Source organism: Sylvia atricapilla, chromosome 9 (genome assembly GCF_009819655.1).
Source record: "Sylvia atricapilla isolate bSylAtr1 chromosome 9, bSylAtr1.pri, whole genome shotgun sequence".
NCBI classification, from domain to species: Eukaryota; Metazoa; Chordata; class Aves; order Passeriformes; family Sylviidae; genus Sylvia; species Sylvia atricapilla.
In genome coordinates this window covers 23,460,985-23,485,034 of record NC_089148.1, presented here as the reverse complement: position 1 = coordinate 23,485,034, position 24,050 = coordinate 23,460,985, and the positions used below count along the sequence as shown (strand labels likewise).

General features: G+C 37.5%; 2 protein-coding genes across 4 annotated transcripts; both read left to right on the top strand.

Annotated features, from left to right (window-relative positions):
• Positions 1-755: 755 nt before the first annotated feature.
• Positions 756-13,410, top strand: DBT (dihydrolipoamide branched chain transacylase E2). Its single transcript, XM_066325267.1, has 11 exons — positions 756-819; positions 4,877-5,000; positions 5,171-5,246; positions 6,122-6,303; positions 6,652-6,779; positions 7,519-7,762; positions 8,526-8,692; positions 9,330-9,407; positions 10,438-10,629; positions 10,775-10,846; positions 11,709-13,410. Exons 1-11 carry the CDS (start codon positions 769-771, stop codon positions 11,874-11,876), a joined length of 1,482 nt encoding a protein of 493 aa, XP_066181364.1. The 5' UTR covers positions 756-768; the 3' UTR covers positions 11,877-13,410.
• Positions 13,411-14,481: 1,071 nt separating this feature from the next.
• Positions 14,482-24,019, top strand: LRRC39 (leucine rich repeat containing 39). Of its 3 annotated transcripts, none has more exons than XM_066325273.1 (8): positions 14,482-14,658; positions 16,525-16,767; positions 17,617-17,722; positions 19,037-19,193; positions 19,740-19,876; positions 21,232-21,377; positions 21,752-21,904; positions 22,794-23,058. In XM_066325273.1, the coding sequence occupies exons 2-8, from the start codon at positions 16,643-16,645 to the stop codon at positions 23,002-23,004; spliced, it is 1,035 nt and encodes a 344-aa protein (XP_066181370.1). In that variant the 5' UTR covers positions 14,482-14,658; positions 16,525-16,642; the 3' UTR covers positions 23,005-23,058. The 3 variants fall into 3 exon arrangements, with proteins under 3 accessions (XP_066181370.1, XP_066181368.1, XP_066181371.1); XM_066325271.1 differs by having other exon boundaries at positions 14,484-14,658; positions 16,581-16,767; XM_066325274.1 differs by lacking the exon at positions 22,794-23,058 and adding an exon at positions 23,955-24,019 and having other exon boundaries at positions 14,487-14,658; positions 16,581-16,767.
• The last annotated feature ends 31 nt before the right edge of the window (positions 24,020-24,050 follow it).

The following is a 24,050-nucleotide window of genomic DNA, read 5'->3' as shown; positions in this document are numbered from 1 at the left end:
GCGGCGGGGAGGAGCTGCCGGCGGCCCGGCGCTCAGATGGGGATAGGGGTAGCCGCATCGTCCCCGCGGTACCGTGTCCCGCAGGAGGCAGTGCCTTTCCCCTGTCCTGACGGCCGCAGCGGTAACAGCCGCGGCATTTGGGAGGTCAGAGCCATGGGCACAGCGCTGCCGCCGGAGGGGAGCGGCCGGACTAATGCCGCTAGTTTTCCTCAGCATCACAGAATGAATTAGGTTGTAAAAGACCTCCGAGATTATCAAGCCCAGCCTATAAGCGAATACCACCATGTCAACAAGACCATGGCACTAAGTACCACGTCCAGTCTTCTCCTTAAACACCTCTCGGCTTGGCATCCGCGCCAGCTCCCTGGGCAGCCCGTTCCAATGTCTAATCACCCTTCCTGTGAAGACACTCTTCCGAATGTTCAACGTAAATCTCCTCTGGCGCATCTTAAGACTGTGTCCTGTCGCTCATCACCTGGCAGAAGACGCCGACCCCCACCCGGATACAATCACAATCACCTTTCACGTAGAACAACAGACACGTGGCAGGTACACTCAGGACTTCATTACGCGTTTATCGGGAACGGCCGTACACGCCGCCCCGCTCGGCTCCGGCGCGGGAGCCCGCACACAGCGGCCGCTCTCGCGGTCCCCCCGTGGGCGTGTGCGGCCCCGGGCGCGGCCCCGCCGCTGGTTGGCTGTGGAGGCGCGGCCGCCGCCGGTTGGCTGTGCCGGGGGTGTGTGCGGCCCCGCCCTGCCCGGGGTAAGATGGCGGCCGTGACCGCGCTGAGGAGCAGCTGCCGAGCCGCGGGGCGCCTGGTAAGGGGAGCGGGGACCCCGCGGGCGGCGGCGCTCCCGGCCAGCCGTGGGGGTGAGGAATAATGTGCGGCGTCCCGGAGCCCTGTTCCCGCCGTCCGGCGGGCACACAGCGAGCACCGCGCCTCTGCAAACACGACGCGTTTCGCGGACCTGCCGCCTCGGCGGTGCCGGGGGCCCTCCCCGCTGTGCGCTGCCCGTGCTCCCCTCAGGTGACCGGGTGCCCGGCAGTGCCCGCGCCCGCCTGGCCCGCGCTGCTCAGGGAGCCCCAGAACCGGCACTCTCCGGCCCGCGCGGCCCCCGAGTGCCCTGCCCTTGCTCCTGCTCTCTGTGAAAGAATCGTGTGCCTGTCTGTAATAAGCCAGTGGCATCCTCCTCTTCTGTTATTTCTAAGTCATCCCATTATTACTTTGCCTGTGCGTTGCTCTGCCATCACCGCTTCTCCGCCCACGCGTCAACTCCCCTTGCATACTGCATCTGCACGGAGACGGTGTGGCTACACGTACAAAAAAGGGAAATGGATTTCTTTGAATCACAGGAGCCTTGATACTTGAAAAGTAGTTAGGATACCTTACCAAAAGAATTGAATTTATTTGCTTGCCTTTTTGGGATACTTACAATTTCGTGAACATAGACTTAGTTCGTGCTTTCTTCTGTCTTCTTGTATTATAGTCTTCTTGCTATTGTGAAGAATGTTGATTTCCTATTATGCCACCCCTATTTTGTGAGATGGCAGAGAAGAAATAATTTTTGAAATTTAGATTGACATTCAGGATCAGTTCCAGTTTCTAGTATGTTTTTTCTCTTAATAATTCATATTGTAATTTTGAAGCATAATGTTGAGGAATCTTTAAATGATACTTTTGCAATCCAGTTTTCAGCTAGTAACTTATAAGTATTTGTAAATAATTTTACTGATTAGGAGCGCTGAAAACAGCGCTTTCTTTTAAGTTGTATTTCTACCTATCTACTCTTAAATCCAGAGGGAGATTCTGGTAAGATGAAAATGCTCATCTTATCTATGTGTATGCTGAACTATAGAATTGGCTGGTTTATAATGTGTGTTTTCTTCAAGCACATTTTGAATCTGAGCCAGGAGGCCTTTGTGTTAAGTGGTAGGAACACGGCAGTTACCTGGACACTGGGACATGTGCCCGGTATTTAGATGAGAGATGACATTGGATAAAAACACATTACCAGGAATGTTGCTTTAGTATATAGGTAACTATATCCTTGGAAATATAGACTGTGTATGCAAAACACATCCAATGTGAGGAAATGTTCATTTTAATGACTCGATGGGACAGAAATCAAGAGAGTTTAGCAGAGCAGTATTCTTTAATGCAAAGTCATTGTCTGTGAGCGTGAACTGTTTGATTTGACTTGAAAATTTAGTGTTACTCCATCAGGTAATCAGTTCTCTGTAGGCTGCATAAAATATTTTGGTCTGAGGCCAGCATACATTTTCTGGATCAGTGGTAATTTAGAAAACTGGAGTTGTCTGGTTTTTAAGGCTACAGCTCAAGCTGAACCTGAGGGGCAGGGCAGTTCTCCCCCTGAGTGCTCCCCTCTTGGCTGGGGTCAAACCACGGCTCTGTCAGCCAGGCTGGTGGGGCCTCAGCTCCTTTTTGCCAGAGTCACTCTGCACCTTGGAGACTTGCACAGGACAGGTGTTACCCTGCTGTGGCATTATTGCCTTTAAGTTGCCGTTTAGTGTAATAGTGTCTACATTAAGAAGCTCAGTACTAGCAGTTATGTTTGGGGTTCACTGATAGATTTTTCCAGGCATCAAAATATGTGGATGGGTATGCTATGGATATTAGAATTAATTTTGTCTCTCATGTGCCATTTTTAATTCCTTGTTTGGCATTACACCAGTATTATGGTGATTAAGTGCTGAAATTGTAAGCACAGTCTCTTTGTTTAATGAATTTGAATTTTTTCCTTGTTAGTACAGAGTAGTGCTCTATGAAGAGATTGTGTCCTGTATTATTACTTTAACATACTAGCACAACTTTTTGGTAGAGAATGTGCAAAACTGAAAACCAGAAAGATTTCATTTGTAAAATGAAATGTAGCTTCATTTTGTAGTTTCAAGACTACAAAAGCAATAGTTTTGAATTATTCCTACAGATATAATATGAAACAGCCTGATCACTCTTCAATAACAACACCAGTCTCTTTTTTTGGCAGTGACATTGCTAATTCACTACCTGCATTGGTAATCAAAGGTTAAAAACACATGGAAATCATTGTGAAACTTCACATTTAGAAATAGTTCAGAGATTTGATGTGCTTCTTGTGATCATCTTCACAGGTAAATACTGAATGTTTTTCATTTAGGGTCATATAAAGAGAAAGGAGGGTTTTTGCAAGTTTGTGACAAAAAAGGTCTAGTTGAACAATTTTTTCAGTAACATTTTTTCTATAAACATGTAACCTTCAACTGGGAAGAAACCCAGAATCAAAAATAGGTGAAAATAGGATTGTGGAGATATACATTATATGCCAGTGTTGTAATTTAATGAGAACTTTAAATGTGTTCCTAAAATGCGATTTTTTTTATAGCTTAAACCTGCCATGTTACCTGATTGTTGAATTCATTATGCAACGTTGTTTGGAGGACTAATGAAAAGATTTTCTATTTGCTTGTTGTAGGAATTAGAAAAAATACTCATTCTAGATCAGTAGGTACCATCTTAGTGGCAAACTGAAAGGTAACTCAAATGATGTAACTTTGTTGTGTCCATTATGATAGATTGTGTTGTATAAATGTTTGTTCTTTAAAGAAAGGGAATATTAAATATAACTTGCAGTGCTAGGTTAAATAATACAGAAAATGAATACATTGTCAGTTCAGAATTGTATGGCCTGCTGAATAATGTACTTTTTAACAAGTGAAATATGATAGCAAATAGTTGAACAGTTCGGGGTGTGGGGAGGGAAACAAGAAGTTTCATATGCTCTGTAATTACAGAAAGGATTTTTTAAACAAGAAGTTAAAATGAGCTTTCCCATGCAGGTGTGCTGTTTTCTGGCTCCTCTGAGAAGATAATTTCTAAATTTTACAGTTTTCAGCTGAGGTACATTGTAGCACCTGAATTTTTTTCGTGTCTCTAAATTAGTTAGAGATCTTATCTACAGAGAAACGGTTATTTTATAAATTTTACAGCACTCTTAAGACAACATAACATCAAAATTACATTAAATTTAATAAATTTTGCTGGATAAGAACATGTCTGAACTAACCTGCATTGAGAATAATAAAATATCTATTTATGTCAATTTAAGCACTACCACCTTTGCTTTTGATCATAATCATAACTAATTCCAAGAGGCTTTACAGCATACAGTTTTGTCTGAAGAATCTTTCAGAAAAGTCTGTAGACCCTTTTCCGTTGATTTCTGGATAAATGTAATTGTAACCATAAAAGAAAACCGTCTCATGGCCAGTTCTTACAAAATATCATTGAAGCTGATTTGAGATGTTGTTTACTTGAAGATGATTGCCTCCTATAAAGGAACAAAAAAGAAAGGGCAACTCTCTGGGCCTTCTGGTATGAATTTCCTTTCTGATTGGTACTTCTGATCAACCTCTGATGGGGATAAGAACTGATGAAGACAAATATGCTGGTTTTCCCTGAAGTCTAGGGAAGCCTTCCAGCATTCATCCTGGCAAGGAATATTGCAGATGTCTGATGTAGTTGACAGTGTGTGTGCTTTTTGTGTGCCTGTCCTGATTAAGCTAATTCCTGAGAGAAACAATAGCAATGAATCACTCACCAAATCCTGTCATGATTTTTGTTAATTAGTTATGTCACTGTGGCTTTGATCTCCCCATGTGTTGGTTTAGTGAAAGAAGTTAAAGAACTGGCAAAGCTTTTGCTAATGTAAAGATTATTGTGTATTCAAGAATATGTTCAGTGTAACTGTGTTTCCATAAGAACTTCTCTCATGTAGACTAGAATGAAACTATTTTAGTATGAGTGTTACATCAGGAATATTAAATGAGCTCTGATCCTCAGTCCATTGTATTAACCCTTGAGACTTTTCTCCCCAGGTTTGCATTCATCGGGTTAGATCGTGCAGCAGCATTCGCTTTATAAAATCAAAATATGTGTGCGTGTTTGACAAATCTGCCCTCAAGTTTAGTCATCAACAGCGATTATTCAGAACATCTCCTGGTAATCTTTTTCATAATAAACTAATTTCTTTTATTTTGCTGTTTTATGAGTGTTGTGTTAGAGGTTTGCATATGGCTGGTGTGTAGACTATTTCTGATGCATTCAGATTTTTGTCTGGTAGCTTGTATTTAATATTAAACATGCTTTATTTTCTTATTCTCTGTTTCAAGTTTCATGTGGCCAAATTGTCCAGTTTAAGCTTTCTGACATTGGAGAAGGGATTACAGAGGTGACTGTAAAAGAATGGTAAGCTCTGCTTTCCTGGAAATACACTAAGAAATCAGCAGGTAGTTTAGCAGCTTTAGCTGTATAATCAGTGAGTTATCTGAGAATATTTTCTGGCTTACTAGTGAAGTTTCTCAGGTTTCATTTTGCACATCTTAAAACCTTGTACATACTGAGTTTTAGATTTTGTTTGTTTGCAATCTGATATATTTGTGAGTGGACAGAGTGGAAGGGACGGGATGCACCTGTATATTTCCTTCATTGATGAATGTTTCTTGAGTTCAGAAGGCCTGCCTTTTGTTTACTTAGACTGAGCTTTAGAAACAAATGACTAATCTGGAGAATCCACATCATTTTTCCTATACTCCTTCTCTATTGCTTTTTAGTAAAAGATTTGACCTTATAAGTTGCTTGTAAAAAGCCAGAGATGAATGGATTAAACAAAAAGTGTACAGTGGAGGGAGGCAGTGTTGAAACATCTTGTTCTTTGTACAATTCTCTTTGCATGGAAGACAGTGTTCCCTACTATCCATTTCCTTTCTGAAACTGATCATATATTGACAAGTTGAAACTAAGAACTTCCTTGCATTCAGATGAAGCTGGACTCATTTGTATTTTTAGATGCTTTATAATCTGACAGGAAAACTGCTTTACTAAAGTAAATGTAGTAAGTGTGTAATGATATTCATAATCATGTTGTCATTTCACCAACAAAGACTTCTGTGGCAGTCAGGCAAAATGCATGTAGCAAACATACCCAGGATGTAGAATTTGTCTTCTGATCCGGAATGCACTTCCATGTTGTGGGATGTAGATTACTGAACTTACCAAAGAAATACACAGAACAGGATTTTACACTGTCTGTGTTTCCCAGTAGCCTGTGTCTTTCCTCCCAGGTACATAAAGGAAGGTGACAGTGTGTCTCAGTTTGACAGCATCTGTGAGGTGCAGAGTGATAAAGCCTCTGTTACTATCACCAGCCGTTATGATGGCATCATCAGAAAACTCCATTACAGCATAGATGATATTGCTTTTGTTGGAAAACCACTAGTGGACATTGAAATTGATGCTTCAAAAGGTATTGTAAGCCATTCTTTTTCTCATGCATATTTTATGTTTGTTGTCATAAAACAATCAGTGACAGAGGAGCTTACTTTTTCCTCCTGAAAATCTTCAAAGATTTTTTTTCCCTTTTTAAAGTCAAGAAATTTAAGTAGAGAAAGTTGTGATATTTAGTAGAGTTTAAAATCTCTAGACATATCCTGTTGAATATTTAGCTTAAGCAGCAGCCTTTAGCAAGCTGTGTTCCCCTCCACATTAACTCAGAGTAAATCCTAAAAACTTCAGCTGGCACAGAATGGTTGAGATTGGAATTTAACTAATGCTTATAATGTGGTAAAGTTAATTTTTTTCTTTTTGTTTGCAGGCGTTTCCCCAGAAGAAGATGTTGTTGAAACACCTCCTATGTCTCATGAAGAGCACACTCACCAAGAGATAAAAGGTCACAAAACATTAGCAACCCCTGCAGTTCGGCGCCTGGCCATGGAGAACAATGTAAGTTTGCTGAATAAGGTCCTGCTGTATTTTACCCAGCTTTTATATGCCTGTTTGACTGACTAGAAGAACACTGACCTAGAGAAAACACTTGTTTTCAAATACATTTTAAATGTGTGAAAAGTGTTGTAAAAATGAAGAGGATTGTGCTTTCTGATGATTGTGATGGATAGAAAAAGAATTACTGGGTTTAAAACACAGCTAGGAGGCTTTAGGCCAAAGACTGAGAAAACCTTTCCAGAAAAAAAATAAGACCTTGCCAGAGGAGATTCCTGAAAATCTCTACAGACAAAGTAGGAGGGAAAAATAAAAAACACCTTTTTTGCCTTTCAGATTTGTATTAGAGCAGAGGATATACTAGGTGATGTTTTACATGCCTTTCTAATGCCTTTTCATCCCTATGAATATTCCATTGGTTTTGAAAGCTCATGATGCATTTTTAGGAGAGATTTAAGTGACAAATAGCTTTGCTCAAATTGATATTGCATTATTGATCCTGTGAGGTAATTAGGAGATTAATAGTATTCATAGTTCCTCCTTGAAGTATGCAGTCAAATACCTAGTGGGACTTCTAGAGGATTTGAACTATGTTGAATACTTAATAAATTATAGAAAGGAAAAGAAAACTGCAAATTCATTGGATCAGAAATGGGAATAATTTTTAACTGTAGCTCACAATATAAGATATTTTTATGTTGCTATAAAACTAAAGTGTCACAGCTTGTTATGTACTTTTCAGATTAAATTGAGTGAAGTTGTTGGGACAGGGAAGGATAACAGAATCCTTAAAGAAGATATACTCAACTACTTGGCCAAACAAACAGGAGCTATTTTGCCTCCATCACCAAAGGCTGAAATTGTCCCACCAGTTTGGAAAACAGAGGCTGTGCCAGCTGCTCCAAAGGACAAAGCACGCAGAATCCCTGTCCCTGTTTCCAGACCCATTGCATTTTCAGGAAAAGATAGAACTGAACCTGTAACAGGTAAATCATGAAATATGAAGTCTTGAGGCTATGGTCACAGTAGACTACCAGTAGCTGTTGCTGTGTGAGTAGCTGATTCCTTTTGATGGGAGTGTGTTTCATGTTATTTTTATGCAAGTGAGCATTTAGGAAAACATTCTCTGTAAGAAGCATCTTTGCTGAAATTATTTTATGAAATATTTGTTCATGTTTTGGTTGGATGGAGCTGGGCCACAATTTGTACTTCTTCAACCTGTATGTTGAAACAGGTAGGAATTCTAAGGGATTTGTCATGGTAAGAATCATTATGCAATCAGTGGCAAAGTGCAGTGAATTTAAGGGTTTATCAGTGCTTAATAATAGCATACTGCACTATTATGTGAGTAGCATTCACACTTGTTCTGGAGAAAATGCCATGAAAGACACTAAGGTAACAAAAATCACATTAAAAGGGAAGGTTAAAGTTTTTTGGTTGCCTTTCAAGCAGTGTTTATTTGGGGAGGCTGGAAAGTGTAATGCAGATTATCATATTATGATTTCAAATTCATACACACATAGGAGAGAGTTGCAGTAATATAATCTGAAGTATTACAGTCATCAAAATTGAGTTCTATGAACTGAATAACTCAGTAAGTGCTCTTTACCCTGTTGTTTTTGGTTATGGTTTAGCTTTGGTTTTGTTTTTGCAAGTTGTGTAACCTGGTTAATGGAAACAGGTGAAATTTCACCGTAACTTCACAGAAGCTGATATTGTTGGTTTAAGGAGACAATGAATATTTTACAGGTTTTCAGAAGGCCATGGTAAAGACTATGAGTGCAGCCCTGAAGATCCCTCACTTTGGTTATTCTGATGAGGTTGATTTAACTCAACTTGTTCAGCTGCGAGAAGAGCTGAAACCTCTAGCTGAAGTCCAGGGAGTTAAGCTTTCCTTCATGCCTTTCTTCATAAAGGTGAGGCATGCAGCAGAGCCCTGTATGGAGCACAGGTTTTGCCAAAATCTGTTCTGTGATTGTTGTAAGTTTGGAGCACCACTCTATCATCTGGATAATTATGGCATATCAGAGGAAAACTTTCAACTTGTGTTTTGTTTATTGAGCCACTAATTAGTTTACAGTTGAAATTGCAGCTAGAATTATGTAATATCACTGAAAATTTTTGAAATATGAATGGGAAAGTATAGAGTGCCTTCAGCATCATTTAATATAGAGATAAGCATCACCAGCTGTTTGAATCGCACAAAACTAGTTTTTGAAATTGTCAGTATTTTTTTGAGCTCCTTTAAAATGAACTTTATATGGAATGCATTATTATTGATGTTACTATTGAAATCTTTGTATTGCTAATGAATCCCTTAGGTCACTGACTGTTGTCCCTTCTATTGTTCAGAAGAGCAGACAGTTGCACTCATGTGCAGTGAATGTACAGCTTAGTCTGAAACTTTTGGCTATTGCACTCAGAGTCCTGCCTGAACACACATTCCATATTTTTATTAATCTGAATTTTCTCCTCCCGTTACTTCTTTTCCATAGAGCTCTCTGCTTATAAAATATGAAAGTCTATTTTGTTTTCTTTTGTTGTATTTAACAGGCGGCCTCTCTGGGATTGCTGCGGTATCCCATTCTTAATGCTTCTTTGGATGAGAACTGTCAAAATGTCACATATAAGGTTTGTAACCTATGGATAAACGTTGTGAGCAGAAAGTGTCAAGTAATGTCTAACAGGGGCTTTTCAGAATGTCTGAGCTAATTATAACAACCAAAATTATGGTGTTGTGCAGGAAGCTGATCTGTGTGTTCAGATGCTGAGATCTAGATTTGATTTATTGTGGGTCTTATTCAGTAGCTTGTAGATAAGTTACTTTGTTACTCAGACTTGCTTCAAAGATGAATATTAATATATTAGTTTCCTATTTTTCACCTGAATATGGACCAAGCTTTTAAAATGAGAACATTTCAAATCTAATACAACAATTTTAAAGTAATGGCATGGTGCTTCACCTATTCCAACACTCAACCCTTACATATTAAAGTACAGTCTTGATAGAAGTTATATAGTTTTTATACAAGCTGCTGGATCGATTCTTCTGGGCAGCAAGTATCTATTTTCTTAAGTGATGTGTACTTACTCCTTGCAGTACAAACTTGTATTGTTGTTTTATAACTATATCTCAGAAATTTTATATTCCTAATAAAAAATGAAAAGCAGGTGATATCAGTGATGTGAGTGTTAGCTAAGGCCATCTGTAATGGAAATGGAACACTGGGTCTCCTTTTGTTGCGGAGAAACTGCATACCTCGTGATTGAAAAGTTTGTGGTGTTTTTAGATGACTATGCACACATCAATTTTTATTTTTTTTTTAATGTTAGTGTTCTCTTTAAAATCTGTTATTTATATTTTGTTACACATATTATCATCCCAAAGTGCAATGTTTTCAGTGTGAAGCTGATTCCAGGACTTTGTATTCTCTGAAGGTGAAATTGTCAACATCAATTTACACCTTGCAGATGTGAGGCTAATTTTAAAAATCACATCCTTTTCTCCCCTGGAAGTTGTATGCAGGAATTGCTTACTAAATACTGCACTTTCCAGGTTAAAAAGATAAATTAGAAAGATGTGATTGAAGTGGCTTTTTACATAAAATACATTTTATGTTGACAGCTTATATTAATGTCTGGTTAATGACACTTGCTGCAGGCCTCACACAACATTGGAGTTGCAATGGACACAGAGCAAGGTTTAATTGTCCCAAATGTGAAAAATGTTCAAGTCTGCAGCGTGTTTGACATTGCTGTGGAATTAAATCGCCTCCAGTCCTTGGGCTCTGCAGGCCAGCTGGGAACAAGTGACCTCACTGGGGGAACATTCACCCTTTCAAATATTGGCACAGTAAGTACAGGGAAAATGAGAGTTGCTTCTGAAAGGGAAGCTTTACTGAAGTTTGATTTGCAAAGAACAAAATCTATAGCAATTAATTCAAAAAGCAATCTGCTTAAAAGAAGTTAAATAATATCCCCACCATTTTCTTTTCCAGATTGGTGGCACTTATGCCAAACCAGTGATACTACCTCCTGAAGTAGCTATTGGAGCACTTGGAAAGATACAGGTACATTAACTTCATCACAGTGATGAGAATGTTAGCTAAGGTCATCTATAATGAAAATGGAACATCGAGTCTGCCTTTGCAGAGGAAATGCACAGCTCCTGACTGAAATGTTTGTGGTGTTTTTAGATGACTATGCACACACCAAATGTTTAATTAAAAGTCTCCTACACCAAAAGTTCACATTTATTTTTCAGAATCCTCTTATATTTCACTCATATTTATGTTTAGCCTTCTGGTTACTAAGAAACAAGGTAAATACAGTTTTACAAGTTTTGCAACATGGAAATAGAATTTTGCTATCAGTAGGGAGAAAACTTGAGAATTATTCTGAAAATGAAGTTTAATTTCATGAGCCAGGTAGCTGAATCCATACAGAATTTTGAACGTGAAGGCAGTTCTATATTTTCTGAATCTCAGGCTTTAATTCTTTAATATAGACATTTGAGCTCAATGCTGTAAATGAAATTAGTATTAACTGAAATTACTTATATGTTCTTCCTCTCAGCATTTTTAAGAGATGCTTTAAGGAAACTGCCACTTTGAGAATTAATAAGTGCAATAAACTATTAAGGAAGAAACTTTTGAGTCAGGAAAGGCTTTTACTACTTCAGTATTTCCATAATGGTGGAAACAGGGTATGGCTGCTTATTATGCAGGCTTGCAATATATTCTAATCTACAGCACAAACAGTAATGGAAAGGTCTTGGTTTTTTAGCATGGTGCTACTGCTGTCTGTCTAATTCAGCAAAATGTTTCAATTTTGATCAAAATGTTTCAAATTAGCAAGAACAAAAAAATACAGATTTGCTAACAGAAGTGTTTAATTTAATAATTCTGGTTTTGTCCTTCCTCTGATTTTTAGGTTCTTCCTCGGTTTAATGGCAAAGGTGAAGTAGTTAAAGCACAGATAATGAATGTGAGTTGGTCAGCGGATCACCGGATCATTGACGGAGCTACAATGGCCCGCTTTTCTAACTTGTGGAAATCTTACTTGGAGAACCCTGCTTCAATGCTGCTGGACCTTAAATGAAGGAAACCATGGCTAGAATATGCCTTTAAACTCTGTGGATTAGGCTGAATTGTTATAAAAGCTGTCTCTGCTAACATGTGCCCTTTGCTACGTGCATTATATAATAATGTTATGTGGTTGAAAGTTCTCAACAGCTGGTATCAGTCTCAGTTGTTACTTCTTTCATTTAGTATTACTGTAATTTCTTCTACAGCAGACTGTCAAACTGAATAGGTCACAGCTTCTGATTATGGTGGTGGAATATCTTTATTTTGCCTTTTATAATTAGAATGATTGTCAGGCCAGTGTGACTGAGTGCCACTGCTCTACACCTGCAGTATTTATAATCTGAAGGGAAATTTTGGAGGGGAATATGCATAGTTCTTCCATTTTGGACACATAAATTTATTTTAACAAATAATACCTGAATTCCTAAAAGGGATTATGCAAAAATCATATCCAAATAAAATGCCTTTAATGCTTCTACTGTAAGATGTCTAGAGAGCTTTTTGTTTTTTTAACTGAGAAAACCTCTTAAGTCTTTTGCTAGTCCACTTTTTCTGGCAATTACTTGCACAGGTACTCTTTATCAAACTATATATGAAGAGGCCATATGTATTCAAATGCTTATGGACAACACTGATTGATACCTATCAAGGCCTTAATACTCTTTACAATATCCTGTATTTTTAAAGGCTGAAAGTAGTTTGAGCCCTTAATGCTTTCCAGTTATTTTTGATTCTTACAGAAAGCATCTGTCCATTAAAACCAGATGAGAAAGAAAGAAAGAAAGAAAACAGAATAAAAAAAGAAGGATTTTTTTATTATAGGATGTTCTATTATTCTGTCATTAGGTAAGCCTGACAGTAAGTTGATCATGATCTGAAAGCTTGTATTCTTACTGATATTCAGATACTAGAATCTGATAGATTAATCAGATTCAACCAAGAATGAATATTACTAGTTTGAGATACGGACTTCTTATATTCAGATACAAGGCACATAAGGAATAGGTTCAAGTTAAGGCCTTTAGAACAGAAAACTTATGCAGCTTTAAGGTAAACCAAACAGATCATGAGGGATCAGCACTGCTGATTTAGTGGGAGATTTGAAGAAAACTGTTGGGTATCAATACCTTCTAAACACATAAGTTTCATGCAGACATGAGAAAAGACAGTTGCATAGCCTTAAAAATGAATTTGTAATGCACAAAATGGACATTTTCTCCTTTTTTTAGATATATCAAAAAAGGGAGCAGTCCTCAAAATTGTAGACCAAAGTTGTCTATTGCATTTAGCTGTGAAGATGTGAGACAGGCTCCCAGAGGTAGAATCCCTGCTATCCATGATGCTGAGGCTGAATAGGAGGAAAGCTGGTAATGTATGAAGGGGAGTGTGACGCATCTGTGTAAGGTGCTATTAATATTTCTATTGTGGTATAAGGGTCTTTTATATAAAGGTCATTTCTTGCAAAGTTGGACTAATATATTGTGCTTATCACTTATTTCCTTTTTATCAGATTTATTTATTCCTAATAAAAAACATAAAGCCACAAAGTATTGTTTTTATTTGTGAATTTTATGCAGGCATGAGTGACTCAAACTCTCTTTTTGCCTTAAAGAACAGACTGTACTCCAGGCTACCAAAAGAACACAGCCTAATGTCTACTTTCCTGCAAGTATATTGTTGTGGTAAGGGCTTAGTCTAAAGGCTTAGGATATTTTTTAATCTGATGACCATTGAGAAAATAAATTGAAGAAATAGAAGTGTATGAAAGAAAGCAATAAAATTACTTTGAAATACTTAAGACAGAATAGTTTTACTTACACAAGGAGAAGATTGAAAGCTAAAATACTTATTGTCTTTTTAAGGAGGTATTGGTATTCATGTATTGTAGACTGGGGAGGGTTGGGGTTCTTTTGTTATAAAATTCAGTATGGTAGAGTTACGGCCAAATTAATGATACTTTTAAAATTTCATCTTCACAATTTATACTCCAGTGCAATTGGTTAGAACTATCCAGTTTTATGGCTTCTGCCTCAAATAGTGATCTGTGATTATTTTTGTCTCTCTCTTCCCATATGATTGAAGAAAAAGATTCTGACAGACTTGTTCTCCTTTTATCTTCTCCAAGGGCTATTTGAAGAAATAGAATGTTAAATATGTTTCATGATTGGAACCATGAAAAGGAGTGAGTAATAACACCTTTGCACATCCTGGTAAAGATTGCTTTTCTGTCTGGACTCTGATAATTTGCAGTAAAATTCTTCAGCGAGAGAATTCTTCAGCATGGGCAAAAGTAATGAATAAAATACCTAGTGATGTAATACCTTTCCTAGTCTGTTTAGTCACTGTTGCTACTTAATAGCACTCTGAAGCTTAGTTACCTTGCAGAGAAACATTACTAAAGAAAGCAGTCATTTTTAATTCGATATTGGCCTTTTTGTTTCTAATTGTAATTTTTAGTTCAAAACAAGCTTACTGTGTTGCATAACAAGTATTCCTTTGTTCTTCTTGTTCACCATTTCTGTAAATGGGAGTCCAGTTTAGGGGAGCCCAGTCACACTCAGCAAACTGGGAAGACTTTAACAGTAGTAAATCCTTGGGGGGGTTGCAAAAGTGGCTCATGTGATGCCTTCTATTCTCAGCATAGGTTAAAATTAGAACTAGACTGACATTGCATTGGAGTCTGAGTGAGAGTTTTAGATGGCTTTGGTAATGCAGACAAGATTCATAATTTATCTCTGCTCTTGTCCAGAAAGCAATGAGTCCCAGAAAATCCTTGAAAACACCAAATAATTGAGGTAAGTTGTTGTTAAACTCTTTCTGATGCTTGGAGGTGAAGTTCTTGGGAGATCTGATTACTTGGGTGTGAATTTGCAGTTGTTCTACTGCCACGCTTGGGAATTCACTTCTGAACTGTTGGCTGTGATGGCAAGATTATTATGGGTTTTGTTTTCTTGAAGAATAATAAGATCTAAGAACAAGACCTTTTTGATGGAATCCTGTTATATAATGAAATGATCCTGAAAATAGTCATATATTTAGGTCTTTTGATATTTCATGGTTCTAAGGCAGTAATTGTTGAATAATATGAAAAGGGAGGTGCCCAGAGTAAGCTTTACTAGAAATAAGTATTGGTTTGACTGTGTATAGTATGATGATGGGTTTGGTAGTACAACTATTAAAAAATGTCTCTTTTCTGCACAATTTATATTAAAAAAATTCTAGTTTTCTACCTAAAAGAGCTTGTAGTTCAAAAAATGTCTGTAAACAACAAGAAATGACAGATTAGTTAATCACTTAACCTCAATAGAAATTTATTCCTGAAAAAATCGGGCAATTTGAATTGTAACCACTATCTGGATCAAAAAACATCATGCATACATAGCATTACTATGTAACGGGTTGCATATTGGGATGGGGATTGGGAAGGGTGGTTATTCTGATGACAACTGAAAGAGAAGCTAATCCTTCAAACTAATAAATGTGATCACATTTACATGGAGGAGGGAAAAAGTATACAGTCCTCTCTTTACAGGAAAAAATCCAATCCCTCTGTAGGAACCCAAAGGCCAGACTGCACTGTGCCATATTGGGTTGCCATTTTGTCACTTGTCAAATCCTGCCATTTTTCCTTAACAAACAGAGAACACATAAGAATCATAAATATTAATGTATTAGACCAGATTCTTCTTTTTTCAAGCTTTATAATTTTATTCTGTGCTGTCTTTACAACAGGAGGCAATCCTGACATTTTACATTTGATTTGCCTACACATTTTAATTTGATTTCAGTATAAGCAGACTTTACAAATAAGTATTTTAGCAAAAGACATAGTAAAGAAAATAGAATGGTTGACAGTTTGACCACAAAAATAATCACTAAGCAATTGTGGCTTATCCAGGCCACATGAAATTATAACAGAAAAAATGTGAAAGAAAAGATTGGTTCTAAAAGACATACCTGCAGCAATTATTGTAGGGAAATATATGTATGAAAAGACATGAAATTCCTCTTTTGTTGTTACCTACCTGCTTGTTTGGAAGAAAGTTATCCTTACTTTTTTTTAGTTGGAAGCATATATAGGATAAATTTCTTACTTGCTACTACAAGTATCAGTAAAAAGTTAGAAATGGAGCATTCAGATTATCAGTGTTCAGAGTACAGTGCTGCTGACATGAAGTTTAGCCCTGCCAGCTTAACTGAATATCAGTATCTTTGCCCCAGTAATGGCAATAAGAATGATTTTTAGAAGGATGCACTGATTAGGATGAATGAATATCCTATTTTGCTGCTCTTTAGGACAATATGTATTCATTATCTCACTAAAGGATAAATAACTTCAGAATTTTAGAACTGAATTTAATTTTAAATGTGAATTCTGATACTCTGTAGGGATACAAAAACATTCAAAGAGAAATCAGAAGGCTTTAAATGCATTCTCCCAAAGGTAACTTTCCCATTACTAACTATAAAATAGATTGTAATGAGTTAACCTATGAAGAAACTGAATGCATATAAAATATACGAATTAATTTCCAGGAACACTTCAGTTTTTGTCCTTGACTAGTTGCATTTATTTATTTTTTGAAGAGAAAGCAGTTGATAAAATTCTGTCAGTTCTTTACATTAACTCATTTGATAACAGAATGAAGTGAGTATTGCAGTATTTTAGTTTTCACATCACTGTTCCCATCTACCCCATGGTAAACCACACCTGAAGTGTTGCATTGAGCCTGAAATTCTGTCAGATCCCTGCAAGCAAATTTGAACATGTAAAGGATCATGGCTGAAACTGCAGTTTGCCTGGGAACATTCACTGCTGTGAAGACCCTCTGGGAAGTGAGAATACACAAGATAAATGAAGAATTACAGAAAGAAAAAGAATTCAGACAGAGGTCTGCAGGAAGGTCAGTAAATCTTAGCTCTTTAAGTATGTGAAAAGCTAGACCATTAGCTAGTAATTAGTTTCTTCAAACTCATGCAGACTCTAATTCTTTAGTTGTTACTCCAGCAGGATTCCCAGTGATTAGTGTCTGTGATAAACTTATCACAATGTCTGTGATAAAAATATTAGTCTATAGACTAAATCCCCTGAACTCAGATACTAAAATCCTCTGCTCTGTAATTATTCTAACCTGTGAAGATTTGTTATGCTTTCTTCTCCACTGAGGTATTAACAGGGTTGCTTGGTCTTCTCTCTGGCCAGCGATTTTATGAAATTCTAAAAAATTTAGGATTCTATTTTTGGTACTCGTGACTTATCAGATGTGTTTGAAATGAAACAACAAATTCAAAAGTTACTCATTGAGAATAAAAACAGAAAGAGAATTACCTTGTTATAATTCTTGTTTAGGTCCCCTTTGGAAATCAAGCTAAAAGAAGCTGATTGACCTATTTTCTTGCACTTATATGTAGTGGAATGGAAGGCTTCCATGTTAGGAGACTGCTTCAAAATGTGCTTTGGAACTTAATTCCACTAGAGGTTATATTCTGTGGCCCTGCTGTAACATGTTGAAAGGGAATCATGTCCTCCTTCTGAATGTAAATTTGAAGAACTGTAAAATAAAATTCTATAAATTAGTACAGCTGAACATTAAGGGCTTATCTTGTCTCCAGCTGATAGTATAATAACATCCAAATATAATTACTGTTATTTGACAATAAGGCAATTGTCTTCTTTTCCAGAAAATAGATAGAACAGTAATTACTGGCTGTATTCATTGTGGCACTACTGGCAGATCTTCTTTCCCTTGTAGGCTGCTGCTTGTCTGGGAGGAGAGAGCTGCTTTAGCAAAGCTCAAAGAAAAAGTTATTAATGAAGGTGGAAGAGCAATTTTAAGGATAGAGGAAGAAGAATGGAAGGTAGTGTTGACAGGAATAAATGCTGCCTGTATTGAATGACTAATGCATTAGAAAACTACTATTTACAACTTTACACTTACAGTGGTACTATATTTGTTCTATTATCTACTCACTGTGCTTTGCTAACAGTGAATTGGGACACACTGTTGTGAGTGTAAAAGCAAGTTCAGTGGTTTTTAGTCCTGAATATTAAGCATTACTCTGCAAAAACAAAGCACAAAAGGCTTTTCTGCATTAGAAGTTATTTACACTGCAAAGTATGATTTTCATTATGTAAGTTCTCATCTAACATTCACACACCATAACTACTGAAATGTATCAAGGTGAAAACCCCCTGTGTTTGGGTGCATGAAAGTTTTTCGTATTGTTGGTTGGCCAAGAGTGAAAATGAGCCAGCAGATTCTCAGAACACAATTGTTGTTGTTTCTCATGCACAGGGGTAATCTGCTGTTAATGCTGGCAGAGTGAAGGCCAGCAGTGCTCTGAGCCGTGCAGAAATGCACAGACGAGCTCCTAAGAAGTGATGAGTATTAGTTTGTGTTGAGGCCTGTGAGAACACGACAACCAGACCCAGCCATACTCCAGTGTTCAGAACTCTTCACATATAGACACTGTAGTTTTTTATCCCTTAGCTCTTCTGCTTTCAGCTGCTCACTGTTTTTATTGACAGACTAGGAAATAGAATTTAGGTCTCTTTATGTGCAAGTATCTATATAGAGCAGTTTCATCTTCAGTTATGTTGAATGTTTTTTAAAAAGAAAGAAACAAAACAAAACAAAAAAGCCTGAAATTTCTCAACGACAATAGTGCAGGTATCTAAATCTGGGGAGCCAAAAGTGGGCAGGTTAAATCTGTGATCAGAATGACAACCCACACTAGTGTTCACTTCAGGATCATGGAATATGCTGAGTTCATTGAGTTGAACTCCTAGCTTTGCACGGCACCATCCCCAAGAGTCACACCCTGTGCCTGAGAGCATTGTTCAAGCACTTCTTGAACTCTGTCAGGCTTGGTGCTGTGACCACTTCCCTGGGGAGCCTGTTCCAGTGCCAAAACACCCCCTGGGGGAAGTATCTTTTCATAATATATTGATGTAAACCTTTCCTAATATGTATGATATTAAAATTGTATCAGTTATACTTGCCATTTCTAGCATATTTTAGAAAACAGTTATCAAGACTCATTTTGTAACCTACATACTACAATATAGCTTAAGAAAAGAGACAGACTGGTAATGTTAGTGTTTCAAATAAAACTTCTGCCTCAGTCTGTATTCTAAGCTGAATTTCTTTTGGTTTGTATTTCTTGTTGTAGACATTACCTTCGTGCTTATTGAAACTAATCCACCTCCAGGAATGGCAGCTGCACAGAACTAGTTTGCAGAAAATTCCTCAGTTTATTGGAAGATTTCACAGCCTTGTTGTTCTGGATCTATCCAGGAACTCAATTGAAAGTGTACCTAAAGAAATTGGTGAGCTGTGCTTTTATTTTAGGCTGCTTTTCTAAGAAAATTGGTCTCCCACAAACGTACCATTTTTGTGCCCTTTGCCTGTCTGATAGTCCTATTGGGTAGTAAGAAAACAGATGATTTAAATCTGACAGTGAGATAGAAATCTCCAAACCATAGATTCTGTATAAACTAAAAATGGGACTGGATGGAAAAGACATCTCTATGAAAGCTCCTCATGACAAAACAAGGACCTGTTTGCACAGCAGGGACTAGACATCAGAATGCAGCTAGCAAAGTGATCCTGAAAATCAGACTTCATGTTCTCAGTCCACAGCATGAGTAGCCTAGTCAGATTTTTTTGGGTTTGGGTTTTTCCTTGAAGCAGTCAACTAGACTGCAGTCCTGTACTAAAGAGTCCTAAAGTGCTATTATTTGCAGTTCGGTGACTTCTTTTTGTTTTGTGAGAACACAGAGCATTTATATAACAGTAAAAGGGTAAGAAAAAATAAGTAATATTGTGCCTCAAATAGAATAAACATGAACATTTATCATTTGTGCTCTCTGCAGGCCAGCTGACCAGCCTCCAAGAGCTGCTTCTCAGTTACAACAGAATAAAATCTGTTCCTAAGGAAATAAGTAACTGCATCAGTCTGGAAAGATTGGAACTGGCTGTCAACAGAAGTATCTGTGATCTTCCTCCTCAGGTTTTGACTGTTTAGTTTTATTTAATGCATATTTTGAATTATCCAAAGCCAGTTATTTTTATGCATTGCATTTCTGTTTTCAGATTTGCTGTGATGCTGTGATTTCACAGTGCTCCACATAAACACTGATGTGAACAACGTTTCTCTGACTAGTCATACTGAAGCTGCATGAGAAGCACACACATATACCTGAGTAGCTGAAGTCTCTATTTCAGGCAGATAAATGACTTGACAGTGCATAGAGGGCAGTGACACACTCCATATCAGTTTGTTTAGGCTGGCTATCATCACTGATTTACCCCACTAAGAATCTGATGCCTTAGCACAGAGAAGTTCCTTTTATGGTTGAGAGTACAAATTTATACCATATGCCAGGACACAGCTGTAAGCATCCTTACTAGAACAGCTAGATCTGAAAAGGGGTTGTGTGATTTATGCAAATGCCTGTGCAGAGGTTAACAGTTGTTGTTCTCAAATGCTGGAAACAATTATAAGAGAATGAAAATAACTACTCACCTACTATGGAACTTTAATTTGAACAGACTGAAATGTGAGACCTGCATCTATAACTATTAGTCTTTTAGGTAGTCGACAGCAATCAGTGCCTTGCAAAATTGAGTGAGTGCAACCAGCAATAGCCAACATAGAGTCTTCAAATGGAAATATACACTGTTAACCAAAATCCAGAATTTACAAAATCTCTGTGGACAGAGGTTGCAGGGTGTAATGTAGAAAATCCATAGTTCTGTGGTGATGTGAACACTGGGAAGCTTTGGTTGTGCACACTTGAGTGGCACAGTGTTGAGACAATGGCACCAGGTCTGCTATAAAACATCTTTGTGTCACTTGAACATTGCAAAAGCACTGAAGGCATGATTCACCAAGGGACATAGGTGGTGTAATACTGTGTTGTTTTTAGAATGTCTTGCCAGGGTTGTAAACTTCACAGCACGGAAGGTGTCGTGGTTCACTCCAAAATACAGTCCATGCAATTTGCTATATAAAAATCTAAATATTTGATTAATGAAAAATGGCATATTGCATGGAGTATGAAATACTAAGGACAGTGCTGTCTTTAAAATTCTTTTTCTTGAGGCTTGGGGCATATCTGCATTGTAGTTAGCAGTTAGGGCACTTGCTGCTGAGTGGGAGGTAAAGTTCTGCTGCCTTATCAATTCCCAACCTATCTATCTTCCAGGCAAAACTGTTATTGTACTATCAGCTATTGGAACTCAAAATCATTCTGTGTTACTGGCTCCAAAATGTGCTGTAATGTTTCTCATTATTTACTTAGGTTACTGCTGGACTGCTGCAACAGCTACACAAAGTTGCATTAAATCTCCCCTTCTTTTCAGCTCAGTGACTTAAAGAAGCTGTCACACATAGATCTGTGCATGAACCAGTTTACTGCCATCCCTTCAGCTCTCCTCAACATGCCGAATCTAGAATGGTTAGATATGGGGGGAAACAAACTCCAGGAGCTTCCTGATGCAATTGACAGGTAAATAGATCTCAAAGCTCATCCTAGTGCAATCCCATTACATTGAAATTCTAATGAATAAATACTGTTTCTAAAGATAATTTTTATGTTAACCTCACTCCAAAGTCAAGATTTTATTGGCCCTGATGTGATGTTCTGGATAAGCAAGAATAATCCATTCAATTAACAATAAATTCAGTATCAACTATAAAGTTAAATGTTTATTGTCAAAGACATTTTTCAACAGAGATTAGGTGATTATCTTAGATATGGGGTTTCCTTTGAGACTTGTTGCATTGTGAGTCCTTCATGTGGCTGAAAAATTATTTTATAGTAATGGCTGATAAGATCAATTTCCTAAATCTTGATTTATCCCACAAATACCTATTTTTCAGAATGGAAAACCTCCATACTTTATGGCTCCAAAGGAATGAAATAAACTCTTTGCCAGAAACCATTGGTAATATGAAAAATCTTAGTACTCTTGTTCTTAGCAACAACAAACTTAAGGATATTCCAGCTTGTATGAAGGACATGATAAATCTGAGGTAAGAAAAAGCACCAGAAATATAAATGAAAATACTAGAAAAAAAAATTAAGCCTCCCTAAATTAGCTAAAGAAGTAAATTATGATAGCTATAGTCTCACATGGAAAAGTAAACTATAATACATTTTCTCATTTCATAGTCCTCCCTCTATATTTGCCTTTTTATATCACTCTCTAAAGGCAAGAGCTTGCAGGCATAAAAATGACAAAAAGTAGAACTTTGCAATTGAGAATTCAAGCATTCAGAATTAAACAAAAATGATTAGGTTTAGGGACATGGATAAAACTCTCATGTACTTGATACATAAAATAAAAAATGTAAATTCTTAATTGGTAGAATTTGAAGTACTCCTTAGTATACTGTGACAGAAACTTTCCTGTTGTTAGCATTTTCATTTGGATTACTGCATGTTGGCCATTTTAGAGGATGCTAATCTGCACAAACCATGCCTAATCCAAAAGGACAATTCCTATTCTCAGTTCTTTTGGAAGCATCTGCTTAACTAAATACAAGCATAGACCCAAGGATTGCCCAGGAATAGAGACAGGACTGGCACCCGCCTTGCAAAGCTGGGAGAAGCCAGCTGCACTGTTCTCATCCACTCACCTGTTTGTGAAAGCTCAATACATCTGACAGTGGGGTCAGAAACTGAAGACAAAATGCTGAGGACCACGATGTTTTTTCCCCACCACAATCAGTTACTGTTACAAGGCATACTCTTAGCTTACTTTTTCTTCATACTGCTGATAGAATGGTGAGTTTAGTGTAACAAGAACTTGATTTCCTTTTGCTTAAAATAGCATTTGAGAAATCTTAATTCAGTTTCAAAAGGATTATTTTCTCTGAACAAAACTTACTGCAAGAGTAATTTTTTCTGGTGAATTCCTAGATTTGTCAACTTCAGAGACAACCCACTGGAGCTAGAGGTAACACTCCCTCCGTGTGAAAACACAGACGAGGAGGAGCAACAAGAAATGTTTGGCATTGACTTCATGCACATGTATATCCAGGAGTCACTCAAGAAAACAGGCATGGCTTTTTTATCAGTTCTTATCTCTCCACAATACAGTGAGGAAGAGAGGGATAAACTGGATAAATAAAATCTAGGATGTGTATGAAAATGAAACATGAATAACCTTCTTAATAAATAAGTAATGTTTTGCAAAAAATCTGTAAACAGGTTTTTGCTGAGGGCAGAAGCACTTTCAACAGGACTTGGCACAGTAAGGTCTCCCTAGAAACAGCACAGATTCTGGTAGGAACGTACTGGAACCATGGGGCACTGTAAATAAATGTGCCTGAGTTACCTACACCATGGATAATTAGAAGCTGATGACGTCAAACAAGTGTTTTTTTGTATTTGCAATTTAATCAGCTTACATAGTGAAGGTCTTCTAGCATCCCTTAATTCATGAAGCTCAACTTTTCCTATTTTTGGATGTTATCCAGATGGTACTTCCAGAGGAAGATTAAGGGACAAAAGCTATGTTCCCAACATACATCTTTTATAAATACCAGATAAATAGATGTTTCTCTCAACTTGCTTTCCCTGACATAAAATAGAGTCACTTGAAATACCCCCAGTTTCATCCCATTTCTAAAACATGAGAAAAATTTGCTGTTCATTGTCTCCAGAGTAACAGTTTTAATGTTGCAGTAAGAGACCCAAATAAGCACTTTTGAATAGATGTTCAGTTGGCAGCTGTTTACTTGCAGAGAGCACTTCACTGCAGATATAAAATGTTCTCTCTGATCTTCATTTTGTGTTTTGTGAAGGTTTAAAAAAATGAATGGCATGCTCTTGATTTAGAACACTAAGCCAGCTTTTTCCTCATCAATATTTCATAAATGAATCATCAAATTAGTAAAACTATACCAAGATGATACCTTAGACATAAGTTTTCTTTCTGAATAGATTCCCTAGCAGCACAGGCTGATGAAAGTACTTAGGCCTACTTAAATATTTTAAGAGGAAATACAAAGCTATTCTGAACTTCAAAGTGAAAATAAAGTATGTCAACTTCTCTTATTTTAACCTATTGTCTTTCAGGAAATGTGGAAAGCTGTACTTCTGGTTCTCCTCCTGTCATGAATCCTAACGATTAAAGAATGTAACTGTGAAGGAAGAAAATATCAAGTACACTTT

Coding starts and splice junctions, on each gene's coding strand:
- DBT (XM_066325267.1), top strand. CDS start 769: ATGGCGGCCGTGACCGCGCTGAGGAGCAGCTGCCGAGCCGCGGGGCGC. Junction 6,780..7,518: donor GCCTGGCCATGGAGAACAAT/GTAAGTTTGCTG, acceptor TGTACTTTTCAG/ATTAAATTGAGTGAAGTTGT. Junction 9,408..10,437: donor GTCAAAATGTCACATATAAG/GTTTGTAACCTA, acceptor CACTTGCTGCAG/GCCTCACACAACATTGGAGT.
- LRRC39 (XM_066325273.1), top strand. CDS start 16,643: ATGGCTGAAACTGCAGTTTGCCTGGGAACATTCACTGCTGTGAAGACC. Junction 17,723..19,036: donor TAGAGGAAGAAGAATGGAAG/GTAGTGTTGACA, acceptor TTCTTGTTGTAG/ACATTACCTTCGTGCTTATT. Junction 19,194..19,739: donor AAGTGTACCTAAAGAAATTG/GTGAGCTGTGCT, acceptor TGCTCTCTGCAG/GCCAGCTGACCAGCCTCCAA.